Source organism: Bufo bufo, chromosome 1 (assembly GCF_905171765.1).
Source record: "Bufo bufo chromosome 1, aBufBuf1.1, whole genome shotgun sequence".
Classification (NCBI taxonomy): domain Eukaryota; kingdom Metazoa; phylum Chordata; class Amphibia; order Anura; family Bufonidae; genus Bufo; species Bufo bufo.
This window is the reverse complement of record NC_053389.1, coordinates 256,006,952-256,029,089: the sequence shown is the minus strand read 5'-3', so window position 1 is coordinate 256,029,089 and position 22,138 is coordinate 256,006,952. Positions and strand designations below refer to the sequence as shown.

General features: G+C 43.3%; 1 protein-coding gene across 6 annotated transcripts in view; it reads right to left on the bottom strand.

Annotated features, from left to right (window-relative positions):
* FGD4 (FYVE, RhoGEF and PH domain containing 4) overlaps positions 1-22,138 on the bottom strand; it is a 134,348-nt gene that overhangs the window by 37,498 nt on the left and 74,712 nt on the right. For 5 of the 6 annotated variants that reach the window (XM_040438988.1, XM_040438998.1, XM_040439013.1 and 2 more), the window contains exon 2: positions 2,714-2,863. In XM_040438988.1, the coding sequence (XP_040294922.1) occupies positions 2,714-2,863 (150 nt within the window). Of the gene's footprint in view, positions 1-2,713; positions 2,864-20,801; positions 20,991-22,138 lie in introns of those variants that run through there. The other variant, XM_040439007.1, reaches the window with a different exon arrangement.

Genomic DNA, 22,138 nt, shown 5'->3' with positions numbered 1-22,138 from the left:
TTAGGCTACTATCACACCCGCGGTTTGGGCGGATCCGTCATGGATCTGCAAAAACGGATTTGTTACAATAATACAACCGCATGCATCTGACATGAACGGATCCGTTTGTATTATCTGTAACATAGCCAAGACGAATTCGTCATGAACTCCATTGAAAGTCAATGGGAGACGGATCTGTTTTCTATTGTGCCAGATTGTGTCAGAGAAAACTGATCCGTCCCCATTGACTTACAGTGCTGCCCATAATTATTCTTACCCCTGGCAAATTTTGACTTAAAGTTACTTTTATTCAACCAGCAAGATTTTATTTTTTGACGGGAAATGACATAGGTGTCTCCCAAAAGATAATAAGACGATGCACAAGAGGCATTATTGTGGAAAAAAATAAATTCTCAGCTTTTATTTACGATTGAGCAAAAAGTGTCCAGTCCAAAATTATTCATACCCTTCTCAATAATCAATAGAAAAGCCTTTATTGGCTATTACAGCAATCAAACGCTTCCTATAACTGCAGACCAGCTTTTTGCATGTCTCCACAGGTATTTTTGCCCATTCATCTTTAGCAATGAGCTCCAAATCTTTCAGGTTGGAGGGTCTTCTTGCCATCACCCTGATCTTTAGATCCCTCCACAGATTCTCAATTGGATTCAAGTCTGGACTCTGGCTGGGCCACTCCAAAACGTTAATGTTCTTGTCTGAACCATTTCTTCACCACTTTTGCTGTGTGTTTTGGGCCATTGTCATGCTGAAATGTCCACTGGTGCCCAAGGCCAAGTTTCTCTGCAGACTGCCTGATGTTGTCGTTGAGAATCCTCATGTATTGCTCTTTTTTCATGGTGCCGTTTACTGTGATTAGGTTCCTGGTCCATTGGCTGAAAAACACCCCCAAAGCATTAGGTTCCCACCACCATGTTTGACAGTGGGGATGGTCTTCTTTGGGTTGAAGGCTTCTCCTTTTTTACGCCAAATGAAGGAAACATCATTGTGACCAAACAATTAAATGTTTGTTTCATCTGACCATAACACAGAAGACCAGAAGTCTTCTTCTTTGTCCAGATGAGCTTTTGCAAAGGTCAAAAAATTACTTGCTGGTTGAATAAAAGTAACTTTAGAAGTCAAAATTTGCCAGGGGTATGAATAATTATGGGCAGCACTGTACATTGTGTGTCAGGACGAATCCGTTTGGCTCAGTTTTGTCAAGCGGACAGCAAAACGCTGCAAGCAACGTTATGGTGTCCGCCTCCAGAGCGGAATGGAGACTCATCAGAGGCAAACTGATGCATTCTGAGTGGATCCTTATCCCTTCAGAATGCATTAGGGCAAAACTGATCCGTTTTGGACCGTTTGTGAGAGCCCTGAACGGATCTCACAAACGGGAAAGGCAAAACACGAGTGTGAAAGTAGCCCTACATGCAAGCCACATGCGCAGCATGCTCTCCATTCATTGCTTTGGGAGTTTCGAAAATAGCTGAGGGGGCGCACACAGCTTTTTTTTTTTTAAGTGCCGTAGTGGTGAATGAAGAGCACAGCGCACAAGCGCGGCCACCTCCCTATTTACCACTATGAGATTGCCAGAAATACACAAGATGGCAATTTTCAGAACATCCATAGCGATGAACGGAGGGTGGCTATGCATGACCGTCTGCTCTTTGTTCACGTCAGGAGCCCTGTTCTGGAGATAGGAAGGGGTTTCAGAGCCCTAATTGACATTGATGGCATATCCTAGTATGCCATTGATTGTTCTAGATAGGTCAACCCATTTAATGAACATAGATCAGGGATAAGAACGTTCCCACAGAGAAGGAATGCTGTTGAGGTTTAGGGTGTAGAAAGTACACCATGAGGGAAATTTATCAAAGCTGGCGTGGTAAAGGAAAATTGTCTTAGTTGCCCATAGCAACCAATCAGATTTTTCCTTTCATTTTTCAGAGCTCCTTTGGGAAATGAAAAGTGGGATCTAATTGGTCGCTATGGGCAACTAAGGCTACTTTCACACTTGCGTTTTGTGCGGGTCCGTCATGGACAGATCCGTTCAGATAATACAACCATGTGCATCCGTTCAGAATGGATCTGTTTGTATTATCTTTAACATAGCCAAGACGGATCCATCTTGAACACCATTAAAAGTCAATAGAGGACGGATCCGTTTTCTATTGTGCCATATTGTGTCAGTGAAAACGGATTCGTCCCCATTGACTTACATTGTGTGTCAGGACGGATCAGTTTGGCTCAGTTTCATCAGACGGACACCAAAACGCTGCAAGCAGCGTTTTGGCGTCCGTCTCCAGAGCGGAATGGAGACTGATCGGAGGCAAACTGGTGCATTCTAAGCGGATCCTTATCCATTCAGAATGCATTAGAATGTAAACTGATCCGTTTTGGATCGCTTGTGAGAGCCCTGAACGGATCTCACAAATGGAAAGCCAAAACGCCAGTGTGAAAGTAGCCTTAGCCAGTTTTTCTTCACACCCATGTGAACTTTGAGACCATTTGTGGTTGGAAGATAATTTGCTATGTATCCATCTATTCCTTATGCAGCGGTCTGTAAATGATTCACTTGTATTTCAATGTCATTGCTTTTATCAGGTGGTTGACTACACCATTTGTTGTGCAGTCTTTATGGTGTTCTTCATCGTTTTGATTTATATAAAAGAAATCTGAAAAGCTGGAGCGTGTCACATGTTTCCTATGAAATACAGCAAGCATGGTTTACCTTTAGGCTTTGGACTTCTCCCTACAGTTTTGGGAAAGTCCGACGTGTAATCATTTTGTTTATTCCTTCTCTCCTCATCTACCAGTTGGTCTCGGCTAGTGGAGATCGGCTTCCAGGAGGGAAGGATACGGGGACACTGTACGCTGTTGCCTGCAAGACAATATATGAATTGGATAAGATCACAAATAAGAAGCAGATAACAAAGAAAACAAGAGAAGTAGAGCTGATCAAAAATGTGAAGAACCTCCTAGTAAATACTCTACATAGCAAATAAACTCCTAGAGGCCATGGTCCTTAGTCCATGCTGAAGAGATTTAACATGGGGAAACAGGCTCTATTGAGAGATCACAACATAGTAAAAGTTGTTTATTCAGTCATATTTTTTAGGGTTAACTGGAAACTAATATGGCTCCTAGTGACATACACAAAGCGGGCCCCATAGCAAAAATCAAAATGGGTCTACGTTATGGTGCCAGGTTTTGCCACTCAGGAGAGAAGTTTCTAGTATTTGGTGGTCCCATCTGTGACTCCTGGGCCAATAGCCCAATCTTTTAGACCAATGTAGTTCTTCTCAAGAGGTGAGTCCTGCACAAGTTCTTGCCACCCAAGAGCAACCAAGCCTCCCTTTATCCAATAGCATGCCTCTGTGGTATGTAATGTATACTCTTGATGGTCGCTATTGTAAATGGCTGATTATTGGGAACAAACATTTGTACAAATGCTCGTTCCTCAGAATTGACCTGTGTAACGGTGCCACAGATCACTGGATGAATGATCAAACATCATTGATGCGGCATCCAATATCATTCTTTCTGGGCAGCAGGTCATTCTGTGTAAACAGGGACATGAGATCGCTTGTCCCCATACAGGGGAGCAGTGATGGCCAGTTCGCCGTGTTCACCCCCGTGAACACATGCGGCCTGCCATCTTAAATCACAAGTCCGGCGATGCACAGGCAAGTCCTTACCTGTGCCTGCGCCGCGAGCCGGTCTGAAACAAATGAGGTCACCGGGAGCAGGCAGTTCCAAGAACAGCCCGATGAAGGCCCCCGGTGGCTGTTCTCGCACCGCATTTGTTTCAGACCGGCTCGCAGCGCAGGCACAGGCACAGGTAAGGGCTTACCTGTGCCTTTCCGGACTTGTGATTTAAGATGGCAGCCCGCATGTGTTCGCGAGCGAACACGGCGAACTGGCCATCACTGCAGGGGAGATGATTATTGCACATAAAGGCAGCTCTCGACTCCTCTGATGATCAGGCAATTATCGGGAACATTTACTGTAGTTCATGCCAGTGCATTGGCCTGTGTAAAAAGCGACCATACCTCAGGTTTTGTCACCTATAGTATCTTAATTAGAGTACTAATTATGCACAGCATTAGGAATGGGGTGTAGCATTGCAAAGCTGGGCAGATCTGCCATTCAGGGTCAGGTGTACTGGAAGCCAGCTCCACAATCAGATCTAAGAGGACCGCTCAAGAACTTCTAATTACTGGTGAAATGTCTTTTATGAGAAGGGTTTTATTATTTCCCTCTTCAGTTCTCTGCGTGCATTATGTAATTAGCAGCGACAGTCTGCCCAAACCTGACTCATCTCAGATAATGAGTGCTAATGTTCATGCAGGAAAAAATGTTACTTTAATTTTTTATTTTTTTTGCAGAAAATCTCCCACATTTATTCATTTGTTTTCTACTAACTCGGCTTTAAATTACTGGTGTTTTAGCCATTCCAAAACAAGCCGTTCATCTCTCCAAATGTGTGAGCGAAATTGCTAAGAAGTCCATCACGACTGCCTGAAAGTGACTGCGAACTGAAAAAACAATCATTATGGTAAAGTGGGAAGGGTTTGTAAATCTTCAAGAACCTGCAAATCTTCTGCGGTTTCAAGTGCTAATTATAAAGCTGAGACAAACAACATTGGGGCTGCAGACATAGTGTCCGCTCCTGGACTTGGAGAGTAAGGCTGGGTTCACACGGGCGTGACGGATTGGCTCAGGATGCGTTCAGGGTGCGTTCAGTGAAACTCGCACTATTTTGCAAGCAAGTTCAGTCAGTTTTGTCTGCGATTGCGTTTAGTTGTTCAGTTTTTTCCGCGCGGGTGCAATGCGTTTTGATGCGTTTTTCACGCGCGTGATAAAAAACTGAAGGTTTACAAACAACATCTCTTAGCAACCATCAGTGAAAAACGCATCGCACCCGCACTTGCTTGCGGATGCAGTGCGTTTTTCACGCAGCCCCATTCACTTCTATGGGGCCTGTCCTGCGTTACAAACGCAGAATATAGAACATGCTGCGATTTTAAAGCATTGCAGAAGTGATGCGTGAAAAAAAACGCTCATGTACACAGATCCATTGAAATGAATGGTGCCGGATTCAGTGCGGGTGCAATACGTTCACCTACCGCATTGCACCCGCGCGGAAATCTCGCCCGTGTGAACTCAGCCTAAGAATTGTTTCTGCGATTCTGCACCTATGGGTACCTGCACACAGTGCAGAAAATCCATAAGAAATGTGCCCCAAAGGCCTCATGCACACGACCGTGCCGTTTTTTTTGCGGTCCTCAAACCGCGGATCCGCAAAAAAACGGACGCCGCCCATGTGCCTTCCGCAATTTGCGGAACGGGCGGCCCATTGTAGAAATGCCTATTCTTGTCCGCAAAATGGGCAAGAATAGGACATGCTATATTTTTTGTGCGGGGCCACGGAACGGAGCAACGGATGCGGACAGCACACGGAGTGCTGTCCGCATCTTTTGCAGCCCCATTGAAGTGAATGGGTCCGCACCCAAGCCGCAAAAAATGCGACTTGGATGCAGACCACAAAAACGGCCGTGTGCATGAGGCCAAAACCGCATGAAAAATGCACAGAAATCCAAACTATTTATTGTGTTTTTGGTTCGTTTTTTTATGCAGTTTTTGGTACGGATTTGTTGCAGATTTTTCTCACATCTCACAGTTGAATAGGGTCCGCACAAGACGCAACAACAATTGACATGCTGTGGATTTAAAAATCTGCATATCAGGTCAATTTCCACACCAAGAAAAAAAAAAAGCGTACATGAGATTTGGCTGTTGTCACACGTTTTGCTGGTACTGAATTATTCCGCGTTTTTCCCACATGAAAATCAGTGCAGAAAAACCGTGCGTAATCCGCATCATGTGCAGGCACCCTTATGTAGAGTGGTTTTCCCTATAGACTTCAATGGGGTTGTTACCATAAACAGAATGTTTGCACCAAAAACTGCATAAAAATTTATAAAAACACACACAAAACCGCGATAAATAGTGTGGATTTGGTACAGATTTCTTGTGGACTTTCTGCACACAAATCTGCACGAAGGCCCCTTTGCCACGCAAGACAACGCAATTGTCATAAAGGAATTTAAGGTTAGCGCTCTGGTTTGCATTGATGTATGACGGGTATTGGTATGTCAGGCTCTGCACACATCCGTGTTATAAACATGAGCCACAACGCTCCGCCGGCAGACCCCAATACCACCTGGCAGACCCCACTGACCTATAATGGGGTCTGTCAGGTTCCTCCAAAGTGTCCATCATCTTGAGAGGAAAAATAGTGCTGCTTGCACATCAGAGCCATTGACACAGATGTGAACCTTAAAGGGATCTTCTAGCTTTGGAGACTATTGAATTTCAACCCGTCTGCTGCATATGTTGGAAAAACCATATTCACCGGCTCCCCGGTTCTCCGTTCTGGCTCCCTGGTTCTCTTTCACCTGCTGAAAACATAGCCTGTCCGTAGCTCCCTTCTGTGATCTTCCAGTCCTCATCCTGTAAACTTCCAGACAGATGGGGTCACATGCGCAGCTGCAGCCAATGTCTGGCCTCAGTGATAACATGTCCTAAAGTGCCACATGACCCAGCAGTCACCTGCTGCTTGGGGGCACGTCACCACTGTAGCCAGTCATTGGCTGCAGCAGCGCACGTGACCCCATCTGTCAGGAAGTTTATAGGATGAGAACTGAAAGATTACAGAAGGGAGCTAGGGACTGGCTATTTTTTTTTTTTTTTTAGCAGGTTGGGGTCCCCAAAGATGGAAAACCCCTTTAATCAGACATGTATGGATTCCAGGTACAGGACACCCAACTAGTACCCAGAGGAATTGGGTTCAACTTCAACCACTTGTATTGGAGAGGTGATCACGTTCTTCAGGCCTCCTTATTTGCATTAGTACCCAACTTTAAAGGGGTATTCCATTTAGAACAAGTTAACTCTTATCCACTGGATAGGTGACAACTGTTAAAACGGTAGAGGTCTGACCGCTGGGATCACCCATGTCCTTTGTTTAAATGGCACACTGGTTGAGCACTTTACTGAGCTATCTCCAGCAATCCCATCAAGATAAGTCGAGCAGTAGTGGTCATCCTCAACCAGTTGTCCATTCAAACAGGGGGTAGGGGCCCCATGTTTTCATGATCTAAAGTTATGCCCTATCCGTATGTATATATATATATATATATATAGAAAAAAAATTGCACAATTACTTTCATTTCAATAAAGCACCATTATATTTGAACAGTGAAGGGACCCAGGCCTGCATAATGGTTTGTGGAAGGCCCTGGGTAAAACCCATCTGGGGATAACTTAATAGCTGGAATACCCCTTTAATGTCATTTTACAGTTTATACATACAGTTGCTTTTTCTGAATGGGATATTTGCGGCCATGCATGGCATCTCTCATGAATTAATCATCGGGCTCTTCTCACGTGCTAATGTCATAGACATGCATTATGTGATGCGGGAAAATTAGCTTAGAAGGGAAACCTAGACACAAGCAGATCCTTAGCCAGCAATTTGCTATTTTTCTTTGCCCCAGGAGATTGAAAGGAGCCATAAAGTGCTGCATTTGACTGTATGTAGATAATGGAGGTCTCCCTGGGACTGTTACACATGGTCTAACCCCTAACTCCAACTTGTCTTCCTAAATTATACATCAGTTTACGCATGGATTGAAATGGTTTTCCAGGAGTGCAACTGGCCATCAAGACTGTATGAAGTACAGCTCCAAAACGGATGCAGACATACAGAGATAAATGATAAAATTCTTGCTGCCTGCAGTCACCACTAGAGGGAGCTTACTGTATTGATACTTTTAGAAATGCTTTTAAACTTAAAGGGGTTCTCTGTGACTTATATACTATGGATGGGTGATCGGTATGAGATCATGGGGATCGGATTCCCATCAGCGTCAGCTGTTGTGCAGCAGCTATGTCATCTATATAACTCTCTCCACTGTGTAGTGGATGGAGCTGGTTATTGCCGTGCTACTAAGAAAGCACGCGGACAGTAGTTGTCACCTTCCCGCACTGCGGCCGCAGTTTGACCAGGTGAATCATTTCAGTTGAGGAAGCAGTAGCTAATGTTTTATCGAAATGCATAAGACTTACTCTTTGTAAAAGTAAATGAACTAGAAATGAAAATGATTATCGAAAAGAGGAAGAAGATGCTTGACAGGACCTGTTCCCTGTTAAAGTGGTTTAATGTGAGATTAAAAATGACTACGTGACAATGGCTCGCGTGAAAATGCATTATACAGGGTGGCCCTCGAAAAAGTAGACCGCCTCCAATATCTTCAAATTAAACTGCCTAATTGTAAATCTGACCAATCAGAGCTCAGCTTTCCTTTTTTCTGAGCCCTGTAGGAACTGAAAGCTGAGCTCTGATTGGTTGCTATGGGCAACAGGCTGATTTATTATTCAATTTGATAAAAGTGACCTATTGTGTCAAAAAGATGGTGTTCCCTAATGTGTTGGAGTCTCTGAGAAATAGCAATCTAGTGATTTATGGGAACCATAAAAAAAAGTGTAAAAAAAAATTAAGTTTAAAAAAACATATATATATACATAATAATGCACATCATGGCTATCGTCAATTGCAAAAACGCTCATACTATAAAAATATTAAAATATTTTTCCCATACAGCAAAAAACATCCAAAGGAAGGTTAATGAAAAGTGTAATTTTATTGCACCAAGGTCTTGTAGAAAAAAAACGGACGCGGACACGGATGACATATCAGTTGTATACCAGTTGTGCATCCGTTTTTTTGGACAGACCCATTGACTTGAATGGGTCCGTCCTCCGTTTTCCACTGACAAGAATAGGACAGGTTATATTTTTTTGACGGACTAGAATCACGGATCACGGACGCGGAGAAAAAACAGAGGACTATCATTTTTTTTCACAGCTCCATAGAAATGAATGGAACCTCGGCTAAACTGTGAAAAATGACAGAACGGACGCGGATGCACACAACGGTCGTGTGCATGAGGCCTAAGGCGACAAAAAAATAAATCTGATTTTTTTCAAGGTTTTTATTATTTTAATCAATAAGAAAACATTAAAGTACAACTTGTCCCGCAAAAAAACAAGCCCTTATATGGCTATGTGAACAGAAAAATAAAAAAGTTATGGCTCTGGGAAGGCAGGGAGTGCAAAACCAAAACAAAAAAGGGTTATGACTTCTCAGGACTGAGGGTTCGCTGCAGTTGTATCCAGTCTAGCCAACCCTCTGTAAAAAAAAAAAACTCTTTCCTGTCCTCATAGTTGACTACAATGTATCAGTGCAGGTAAAATCTATCAGCCAGGAGTCCAACTATTTAGTTCACAAGGTTTAATCTTGACTAGATATAATAAATGCTCAGCTGTGATGACTAATAGATTTGGGTCTCCAACAAGGTGACAGCAAGCAGAGATCCTAAAAATCGTGAATAATTGAAACGCAGTCTATTAGAATGTCTCAGAACTTTTTAATTATCCAACAAATTGACATAACAAACATATTTACATTCATTTCACCGGGGCCGCATAAGATGCGGACAGCACATCGTGTGCTGTCCACATCCGTCGTTCCGTGGCCCCGCAAAAAAGATAGAGCATGTCCTATTCTTGTCCGCAACCACGGACAAGCTTAGGCATTCTCTATATAGCGCTGGCCATCTGCGGTCGGCAAATTGCAGAACGCACACGGCCAGTATCCGTGTTTTGTGGATCCGCAATTTGCGGACCACAAAACACTAACGGTCGTGTGAATTAACCCTGAGGAGCAAAAGCCTACGGCCTCCTGCACACGACCGTTTTTTTTCCCCCTTACTGGCCGTTTTTTGCGTTCGGTATACGGTCCGTATACGGAACCATTCATTTCAATGGTTCCGCAAAAAAAACGGAATGTACTCCGTTTGCATTCCGTTTCCGTATTTCCGTTCCGTTTAAAGATAGAACATGTCCTAATATTGCCTGCAAATCACATTCCATTCAAGTCAATGTGTCAGCAAAAAAACGGAACACATACGGAATGCAGTCTTCCATTTCCGTTCCGTTTTTTGCGGACCCATCTATTGAAAATGTTATGCCCAGCCCAATTTTATCTATGTAATTACTGTATACTGTATATGCCATACGGAAAAACGGAACAGAAACGGAAACACAACGGAAACAAAAAACGGAACAACTGATCCGTGAAAAACGGACCGCAAAACACTGAAAAAGCCATGCGGTCGTGTGCAGGAGGCCTAAGTCTGGAATGGTGCTCTGTCAATTCAGATCCTTATTTGTCATCTGTTCCTAGGGAAGCTGAGTGACTGCCATTATAGCTGCCCCAGGGGTTGTCACTTCCTAGAGTTCTGAATAGCTGACAGGATGGGAGAGAAGATGGATCTTTAAAGAAAAATATATCATAATTTGTATTATTTTCTCACTTTTGTAACATTCTGTATGTGATGTAATTCACATGTGTCATATAAATCAGAAAGTAAAAACTTTCACTGCGCTCCATACTACACACGGACCACCTATTTTCAGCTGAATAATACTTTTTCCGCTGTCCTCTGCTCACTGATGTCTAATTATATTCCTGTAATAAACTTTAACTCCTTGTGTACCATTCCTCAGTTGTGGAGCTCAGTAAAAAAAATAAAAATTGAAACTATACCAAATGAATGTATGCACAGCATGCATATTCCTGCATTAGAAGTGCGCAGGTAAGCTGTTGAGGACTTACCCAACATAAAACTTTCTGAGAGTTTCAAATATCAAGAAGCAGATTTGTGCTTGCAGCTCTGGAGTATAATACATGGTGTAATTCAGGATCAGTACAGGACAAGTAATGTGTGTACACAGTGCCTGCACCAGCAGAATAGTGAGTACAACTCTGAAGTATAATACAGGCCATAACTCAGGATCAATACAGGATAAATAATGTAATGTATGTGCACAGCGACTCCATCAGCAGAATAGTGAGTGCAGCTCTGGAGTATAATACAGGATGTAACTCAGGATCAGTACAGGATAAATAATGTATGTACACAGTGACTCCACCAGCAGAATAGTGAGTACAGCTCTGGAGTATAATACATGGTGTAATTCAGGATCAGTACAGGACAAGTAATGTGTGTACACAGTGCCTGCACCAGCAGAATAGTGAGTACAACTCTAAAGTATAATACAGGCCATAACTCAGGATCAGTACAGGATAAATAATGTAATGTATGTGCACAGCGACTCCATCAGCAGAATAGTGAGTGCAGCTCTGGAGTATAATACATGGTGTAACTCAGGATCAGTACAGGATAAATAATGTATGTACACAGTGACTCCACCAGAAGAATAGTGAGTGCAGCTCTGAAGTATAATACAGGCCGTAACTCAGGATCAGTACAGGATAAGTAATGTAATGTATGCACACAGTGACTTCACTAGCAGAATAGTGAGTGCAGCTCTGGAGTATAATGCAGGATGTAACTCAGGATCAGTACAGGATAAGTAATGTATGTACACAGTGACTCCACCAGCAGAATAATGTGTGCAGCTCTGAAGTATAATACTGGATGTAACTCAGGATCAGTACAGGATAAGTAATGTATGTATACAGTGACTCCACCAGCAGATTTGTGAATTCAGCTCTGGAGTAGAATACTGGATGTAACTTAGTATGTACACAGTGACTTCACCAGCAGAATAGTGAGTGCAGCTCTGGTATAAAACATGAGGTACTGTAACTAACTGTAAAGAAAATGATTGCAATGTAATTGCAGATTTTTTGTTTTGTTTACGGATGGTATATCTTTAATTAAAAGTACAGAGTAAAAAGTGAGAACCTCTAAATTCTGAAAGTCCTAACATGAGAAAGAGGTAGTATCAAAGGGTATAACAAACTGGTCACCTCACTTCCATATTACAGTCTACTACTATCTCTTCCATGTTCCTTTCCCTTTCCTTATTCCTCTTTCCGTTCCCATTTCTTATTTCTTCCCTTTTTTTCCCCTCAAGAATATAAAAAAAGCAAAAAGAATGTTAAAGGGCTTCTGTCACCCCACTAAACTCATTTTCTTTTTTTGTGTACTTATAATCCCTATCCTGCCAAATTGCCATACATTATGTTATTAATAATTTTCATTCAGTAGATTTAGCAAAAAACATACTTTTCTAATATGCTAATTACCTGTCTACCAGCAAGTAGGGCGTCTACTTGCTGGTAGCAGCCGCAGAAAACCGCCCCCTCCTTCTGTTGATTGACAGGGCCAGCAGCGATCTCCTCCTCCGACTGGCCCTGTCAGCATTTCAAAAATCGCGCGCCTGTGTTGATTCGGCGCAGGCGCTCTGAGATAAGGAGGCTCGCCTCCTCAGCACTCCCTCAGTGCGCCTGCGCCGATGACGTCACCGAAAGAGAAGACGTCATCGGCGCAGGCGCACTGAGGGAGTGCTGAGGAGGCGAGCCTCCTTCTCTCAGAGCGCCTACGCCGAATCAACACAGGCGCACGATTTTTGAAATGCTGACAGGGCTGGCCGGAGGAGGAGATCGCGGCTGGCCCTGTCAATCAACAGGAGGAGGGGGCGGTTTTTTGCGGCTGCTACCAGCAAGTAGACGCCCTACTTGCTGGTAGACAGGTAATTAGCATATCATAAAAGTACGTCTTTTGCTAAATCTACTGAACGAAAATTATTAATAACATAATGTATGGCAATATGGCATGATAGGGATTATAAGTACACAAAAAAAGAAAATGAGTTTAGTGGGGTGACAGAAGCCCTTTAAGTGAAGGTTGTAGCAAAGAAAGGACAAAAAGGTGAAATACTAAAAGTTTCCATTACGTTTTCATTTATTTAAGCATGTTACTGTTCTGCAGGATATAAATTAAGAAACTCTGTACAGTGTCGGACTAGGGTACATTGTGTCCTCCAGATGAAATTACCCTCATGGGCCACTATAAAGAATATGGATCGTATCCGTCAGAACTTTAACCCACCGAAGGATCTTCTCATTCTCCATAGTCTAGTCTGACACCAGGTCTTGCCAATTCTTTGGTACCTTACTATGTGATGGAATCAGATGTGATGGTTTCCTGGGCTTGGAGCCCCCTGTGGTCACCTGGGTGAGCACGGTCTAATATTGTGAAGCCATGGGTAGATCTAAACCTGGCCCTGAATTAAAGGTTTAATGCCAGCTGTCATAGGGTGGACACCACCAAACAATTGTACTAATATTGAATGGAATTGTATGATGACCTAATAATTTGACCCATTAGGGCCAGCTCTATAGTATATCTTCTATGTATGGCTCGCCAATAAACAAGCTAAATGTAGAGGAAGAAAAATGTGCATTTTTAGGATGAAGCTATACTACCTAAGAGTACTTCCATCTAAAAATCATTTGGGTTCCCAAACGGACCAACAACCCAAATCGGTGCTGTAATAGCAGCCATTTTGTTTCTGGGGCACCCACCTGCATATCATTTTTAAGAAAGTGACAGAAGACGGATCAAACCATTCATTTTTGGGTGAGTTATATAAAAAAAAATTCAAGTGAGCCTTTTAGGACAGTAAAGGGACAGATAAGCACTACTTGCTACCAAAAATAAGCTGAATCTGCATCAGTTGTTTCTCTGACAAACCGACTTTGAATAAAATAAACTATTTTCCAGTAGTTCCGTATATTTATCCAGTACTAAATATGGCTTAAAATGTCCCTTGCCACCTCCCATTCTGAGCGTGGGAAAGCAGCATCTCATAACAGTAAGCAATATTTCAGATATTTCAAATTTATTTAGCAAAAAAAAGACAGATGTCTTCAGTGACAAATGTCAGTACAGTTGTGACCACCTAGGAATATAAGATTTATTTATGAAAGCGGTCTAAATGAAAAACTATAGAAACCAATCACAGTGCAGCTTTCATTTCGTATTCTCTTAAAAAATGAAAGCTCTATTGTGATTGGTTGCCATGGGCAACATAGATTTTCCTTTTAGGCAATTTTCATAAATTTGCACAGTAGAATCAGAACCAAAAGAACCCAAAAAAAAAAAGTTGCTGCAGGCCTAACCAGACACAGGTCCAATTGTCCTCAGTATACAGAATAATGTAGATCGGTGCTGCCTAGTTCCATCATGCTTGAAGAAAGCTCACTAAGAGCTGAACTATAAAAATGCCTGGATCTATATTACTTCACCTACATGGAATGTATGGTATGGGATCTTCTTACTCATTTTGCCCTATGCACAAATTACTAGAGCGCACATGTTGTTGTGCCAGTCTGTGCTTGGTGATCAAACACTGTCCAAAAATGATGCAGCTCTATCTGTCTCTCCCAGAGCGGGAACTCCCAGCACAATCTCATAATCTGGGGCATCAGGCAGCAGTTAATTTACCTTTACTCCTAATGGCTACAGTGAGAGGGGCAGTGAAAGTTCACTCATTTTGGATCCTCTCATGCCTCCCAACTCTTCTGATTTTAAATGGATAGTTGGGTGGTGCCTATGCAAATTGCCTTAAAAACAAGCCACCTTGTACAGTAGATTTACTTCCGAAATGCAAACATATAAAATACAGCCAAGCAGGCAACCAAGAGTTAAAATATTCTGGACAGTTTATCAGGTCAATAAAAATGAGGTACCACAAAAATCACACTGCAGCTTTCATTTCGTATTCTACATTGTGATTGGTTGCCATGGGCAACATAGGTTTTCCGTACTGAGAGCTCCAGTGCCTTCTCAAACAGCGGATCGGCAGGGGTCCCAGGGGTAGGACCCCCACCGATCAGATATTGATGACCTATCTAGAGGCTAGGTTATCAGTATAACATATACAATAGAAGTCTCAGAAAACCCCTTTAAGTAGAGCAGCAACACATTTGCCGCCATGCGTGACCACCGCGACATTCAAACACGGGAACACGAGCCCCCGTTATCATAATCGTTGGGGGCCCCCATGGTCGGACTTTCGCTGATCAGACACATCCTTAAACCACTTAAAAGTTATTGCAATGGGACAACCCCTTTAAGACACCAGCAGCTCTTAAAAATTCAGATTGAGTTCTGATGCTATTGACATCTCGTGTTTTGACCATTATCAGGGGGTTCATGTCCGTGCAGATGTCTGGAAGAGAAGCTATGAATCTGTGCCAGGGGCTCCTCCTCTATCGAGTATTAGGTGCTATATGTCACAACTGGAAACAAATCTGGAATAACACATGCAAAATTTTACACTGGGCTGCATGTAGGAAAATGGTCTGTCACGCAGAAAAATGGAAGCTGCAGTCTGATTGGTTACTATGGCAACGGCATTTTTTTTTTTTTGGTGGCTGATATATATAATATTTTAGATTTGTGTATTCTCCTAGACTGGTGAAGAACACTATGTTGGCACTAATCTGAAGGAAACAATCAGTGGCTAGACAGGAAGTGACACGAGTAGCCACTTGTCACTTGTTCACATGTCACTTCCTGTCAGGAATATTTTCTTTTTGACTTGGGACTGTGTGGCTGTCATTACGGGGGCACTCTGTCCATCATTATAGAGCAGTACATAATTAACCCTGCATTGTTCTACCTGGTAGTCAAAATGATCCCAAAATTATGAGAATGTAGGGATGCGGATATGGTACAGTTTGAATGTCATTATGGGGGCATTCTGTTCTTCATTGCACAGCTGCTTTCAGAGCAGAGGTGGGCACATGGGGCAGTGTGTGGGGGTCATTTATAAGACAGGTGTCTTAGACGCCGGTCTTAATAACCCATGCGGTAGCGGGTGAATCCACCAAAGTTATGTAGAGACGCCGGCCACTACATAACTACAGTGTATTTACCACCTGTCTAAATCAATGCCAGCTCTCTTTCAGGCATAGATTTAGAACATTTTTTACGCCTAAAAAAGGCGTGGAAAATTATAAATGAGATGGGCCCACCCCCTTCCCCGCAATGCCCTCATTTTTAAACCTGGCATGAGCGGGGAAAAGTCGCAAATTGCGGCGCAATCTGTGACAGATGGCGTATATCAGTTAGTAAATGACCCCCTTTTGTCCACAATTTTAAAGGACTGTTTAGATAACCTGGGATAAATGCATGACGCAGGTCTTTCATTACTGGGGCAGTCTGTCCTGATACATGGCACAATCTGTCCTTATAGGGGATAGGAACATGGTACAGTCTCTGTCACTATGGAGGCACTCTGCATATCATTATAGAGGCGTTGAGATAACTTGGGGTGAAACCATGTTACAGTCTGATTCATTATTAAAGGGGAACTCTGTCCATCAGATGGTACTGTCTGACCGTCACTATGGCGGCATTCTGTCCATCACATAGTATAGCTTGAGTGACTCTATTGGGGAACGTTAATAAAAATTTCCCATTTTTAATGAAATAAGGAATCTGACCCAGTCATAGGATGAGGAACGAATTACCATTTTGAAGAGAAACGGCAAATACTCAGATTTTTATTCTGATATTCTGTAAACACGTTTTAACTACAAAGTGATTATTTTTAGTTAAAAAAAAACAAAACTTTTTTTCCAGTCCAGCTGTGCAGGAAGCCCCGATCTCCCATGGTGAAGCAGTAGATACCAGTCAAAGCGCAGACTGTGACCTCACGTATCCCTATACAGAAAGCAATGCAATTCATTCTTCTGCACACCTCTATTTATTAACAGTGGAGAGTGGATCCTGGCACAGGAATGTGGCCAACCTGGTCTGGTCCACCTCTCGCCATGACCTCCTCCCCCTAGCAGCTGCACAGTCTGCTCCTATGGTTCATATGCCCTCGATTCTGACCGCGCAGGGCTATCTTTCCTGGACATTAATAAAGTTTGAAGTCAAAATGGTTTTCCAGCGATGCTGTCCTTAGGATAATCGGTCTGTGGGGGGGGGGGGGGTAGATGTGGCACCTAGGCCCTGGTGCATGAGGAGGACCAAAGGACCCATGGTACTGTCGATGTGGGCCCTGTTATAGATTTTGTATGGAGACCCAGGGGCTTCAAGTTATGTTTCTGGTGGCCACAGAAAGCCTTTCTTCATCTCGGCTGTCATTAATAATCAGATTTTTCTATAAATGTACAGTATTTAGGTAAAGAAATGACTTAGAGTTTGCATTTTAGGATGCAATGTTAGCCCCCACAGCCTGACTGACTGCTTGGCAAAGCCATCCCGGACTATGGGCATTGACCAGCAGCAGTTTCTGAATGGAGTATATACCAGACAGCAGATCTACACAAGATATCTTGTTCATCATCCTGCATTGGATGGAGAGAGACTATGTGACTATTTCAGTGTCTGGTGGCTGCGTCTTGCACAGCACAAGCTTGAACACGCTGGGTGACCTTTGTAATGGAGAGTACACCTTTATGTAGCGGACAAACATATTATTGTGCTGCTTATCTGAGATATAAAGGCGGCCAGTAATAGTGTTCCTTCCACGTCACAGATAAATTAGCTCCATAGTGTGTGAATCCCATCCAATAGCACCTCATATCTCAGCGTCCTGGACCCTATGAGTGGGGCTCACTACAGAACCTTTTCATATAGTAGGTGATTTAGTACATATAGTGTTAGTACATATATGACATCTAGTGGAACAGCAATATTTAAGGGGTTATCATCCCACGATTAATGTAAAAAATGAAAATCAGACATCATATATTATGACAATCTCTTCCTAACAAAGCTAGAACCAGTCCTGTACCTCACATGGATCCAGAGATCTCCCCATTCATTGCTCTGCTAGATTTATATCAGGCTGGCAGATTAAGGGGGTGTCCTTTCTGCTGCAGCTCAGGAGGTGTGTCCTTTCTGCTGCAGATCTCTCTCTATCACAGTTCAGGAGGCAGAAAGGCTTGACCATTATAAGAAAATATATATATTTTTCCAGGAACAGTGCCATAGCTATGTTAGGTATTGCAGCTCAGCCACTGACTATGGACAGGTGTGACACGATTTCTGAGAAGACCATTTTTTCTAATCCTGGACAACCCCTTTAAGTTAGCGTTCTCCAGGTAGAAGATGGCATGTGTCACCCATAACAGTTATGGATTTCACACTGTACTAAACACAAAACTCAGACGAGGCTTTTCCTCTAGGTTCAGATATAACAAGCAGGTCTTCATTTATACAGGAGGCTGTCCAAGGATGCGAGACCTTGGACCATGCACATGATGATGGGGACGTGGAGCTGGTAACGCAGGGGACGTGGAGCTGGTAACGCAGTTATCTCTCTAATACAAAGTCATCAACCACAATGTACATAGCAGATTCTAGATAAAACACGACAGATTGGAGGTTTCCTATGCTTTCATAACTCTGCTCACAAAATAACATTAAATATCATGTACATATAATATGCAAATACCAGCATATCGAGAAAATATTCTACCGTTTTCAAACCAGCACCTGAATACTTTTGTAATTGCATAGAATTAAAAATTTTGCATAGCTACTGAGTTATTCAATAAAATTTATGTGTACAGCACCACCTGCTGTTTGTTTTTATTCTTGTTTCTTTGTCCTGCTCACTGAGAAGGCCGCACATGCTCAGTTTCATCCTTCAACTGCCTCCTGAGCTGTGATAGGGAGACCACTGACACGCCCCCTGAGCTGCAGCAGGAAAGACACTCCCCTTAATCTGCCAGCCTGATATAAATCTAGCAGCAATGAATGGGGAGATCTCTGGATCCATGTGAGGTACAGGGCTGGTTCTAGCTTTGATTGTCATGTACTATATGATGTCGGGTTTTCATTTTTTACATTAGTCATGGGATAACCCTTTAATCAAAAAACACCATGTGGTGTGCCAGCGAGCTATACCCTCAGAGATCCACAGGGCTTCATTCACATCTCCGTTAGGAGATCCGGCAGGATGTTTCGGCACAGAGCAGCCTGCCGGATCCTCTACTTCACCACAGCATCACTATTGACTGCAGTGAGGTTCGGCAGTGATCTGGCTGATTTCTGGCATAAATGCCGACTGCTGACATTTGCACCGGATCAGACAGCCGGATCTATGAACGTGGCCTAATATACTCCATACAGACCTGCAGCACCAATGGGTCAAGTCAAAAGTGAATTGTATTTACCCAGCATGACGCGTCAGCCCACTTGCTAAACCTATTTTCAGGATAGATGAATGGATGGACGATAGATTAGATAGACAGAGTGACAAAACAGATAGATAAGAGATAGACTAGATAGATGGATATGAGATAGATGATAGATAGGTAGACATAAGATAGATAGATATTAGATAGGTAGGTAGATAGATAGATATTAGATAGATGATAGATAGATATTAGATAGATAGATAGATAGATAGATAGATAGATATTAGATAGATAGCTATGAGATAATGGAAACTAAAACCAGAAGTGACTTCAAAGGAGTAGAAGTTGTATCCGTCCTTTATACTTTCTCTCCTTTTATGACCCACTCCTGATTGCCTGCAGAAACCTGTGTGGCCGTACCCTTACAGTACACTAAAGACAAATTCCATGATGTCTAGAAAATGTCATTGCTGGTACAAAGTCCTACAGTGGATGATGTATGGAGAGCGCCTAGTTAAATATTTCAATTGATCTCTACCAGCAACGAGACAAGCAAGCGGCAAACACACATACGGTAGATCTCCAGCAGCAACTGGGCATGACAGATGAAGGGAGCGCCCCCAGCAGGGCACGGGTGGCCCTGCTCCTGGGCATATCTGCTTACTAATGAAGGGATCTGGCCGCAAATTAAACTAACTCTCCAGGCAAAACCGGCTCACTGTGTTACGCCTAATGCAAAGTCTAAGGAGTCAGAACCAAGGAGGTTGTCAGGGTATGCTGGGAGTTGTAGTTTTCCGGTGCTAGAGAGTCTCAGATTGGAGATCACTGGTCTACAAGGATTTATTTTGTGTTGAACCCCATAGAGTGATCTTTTGGTGAGGTCAGAATATGTAAGACATACCCCTTAAAGGGGTTATCCAAGTTCTCAAACAGCCCCCCCATGTGTCGGGCCCCTCACAGGTAATATACTTACCCCGCTCCCCATGCCGCTCCTGGTTCCCGCACACACATGAAAACATCCGGTGTCGGGGGGGAGCAGCCGTGTACAAGGAGAAGCAGCAGCGGCGATGCGGAGACCGGGAGCCGGGTAAGTATATTACCTCTGAGGGGTCCCGACACATGGGAGGGCTGTTTGAGAACTTGGATAACCCCTTTAATTGCTGGAAATGCGTAATTTAACTCTTTGGAGACTATCATATGTGAATTAAGGGGTTTGTGCTCCATCATTACCGCTGTGTAATATACATTTCAAGTGTCCATTCAATTACCATTTACAAGCCTTTGGCTTGCTGTCAGTGAATGGCAACATTCTTGTTTACCGACAGAAGTGCAACAAATACGTTCAGATCTAATACTTCTCACAGCTGAGGGTTTGCTACAATTGTATTTAGCCTAGGAGCTAAACCGCCTGGACTCCAGACGGATACATTTTTACCAGCACTGACACATTGTAACAAACTATCAGGACAAGGAGAGAGATTTGTGTCCGGAGCCAATGGTAACAAACCATCAGCTGTGAGAAGAATTTGGTCTGTATAGGATTTCAGTCTCTGGATTCAAAATCCAAACATTTCCAGCTCACTGATCGCAAGCGGAGATTTTGAAAATGGCGAGGAATCGGAACTCAAAGTATTTTTTATAAAAGTGGTACACATTTAAGTTTATGCAGTAGATAGCACAGTGTGATGACAAAATCAGCTCTGCTACATATGATAATCTAAGTCTCCTGGCAAACTCAGCTGCGCGGTAACTAACCAACTTCAGAAACACTCACCTGCTGTCGACTTCCCGCGGCTCGTATACATTTGTGAGCAATGTCTCTCCAGGGTCTGGAGAAGTTAGACAGAAATGAGGAAATCAGTAAGCGGTGCGATCCTCTGCAGAGCTGCAGGTTGGGTTCTTTCCTAGCTAAACGTTGGATTTCTGCTGCGTTCTAACCCGTGCCTTACATTCTGCCAACACAATGCACGCTCCTCCCTGCCAGGGAGAGACTCCACTTCCTCCTCAATAAAAACTCACTTGACACAATGACACTTTACATAGCCCACAATGTCTCCAGCTTCTGAGCAACCAAATGCCCAGACGTCATGAAGAGACCACGGAGAAGTCTGAAGGAGTATGTGCACAATGTCTACTGACCGCTGATTGGTGGAAACCCGCGTATATCTACATCAGTGTGCTGTCTGCATCCGTGTGCCCGTTCTGCAAATTGTAGATCACGTCCTATTCCTTTTCAATGTTGCGGACAACAATAGTCATTTCTAGTGACGGGAGTAAGAAAATGTGGAATGCACACGGAAGGTGTCCCTCTTTTGTGGATCCATGTTTTGCAGACAAGAGGCCTAAAGCCTCATTCACACGTCAGTGTTTCACGGACGTGAGCTGTATGTGTTCTCCACGGACAGCACACGTCCCCGTTTATTTTAATGTGTGTATTCAGACATCAGTGTTGTAGCACGGTCCGTGGGTCAGTGTTTGTTTTTTGTTTTTTTGCAAGGATGCATGCTCTATTTTGTCCGTGTTCACAGATCCATCACGTCCATTATAGTCTATGGGTCCGTGAAAACCACGGATGCCATCCGTGTTTCACGGATCATTTGGAAGAGATGCTTTGAAAATTATTGTGTCCGCGAAACACAGATGGCACACGGACAGTAAAAAAAACGGGCACATGGCCCAACACGAATCCTTCACGGATTTATTACTGACCACCTTTTCACGGATTTGAGCACGGACACGGATGTGTGAATGAGGCTTAACTTTGATGACAACTTGGTCAGAGCATCTCTAGAACGGCAGGTTCAGTGGGGTCTTTTCAGCATGTAGTGTTTAGCACCTATTAAAAGTGGTCCAAAGAAGGACAACCTGTGAACAGGTAGTAAGGTCATGGGGGCCAAAGGCTCTTTGATGCCCACAGGGTGCAAAGGCTAGCCCATCTGGCACAATGCCACTGAAGAGGTACAGCAGTACAAATTGCTGGCTATGGTAGAAAGGTTTTAGTACACAAAGGCCGTCAAAGATTGCTGTCTGTGGGATTGCATAGCCACCTTATGGTCAGAGCACCGATTCCAAACCTTGTCCACTACTGAAAACGCCAACAACGAGCACACG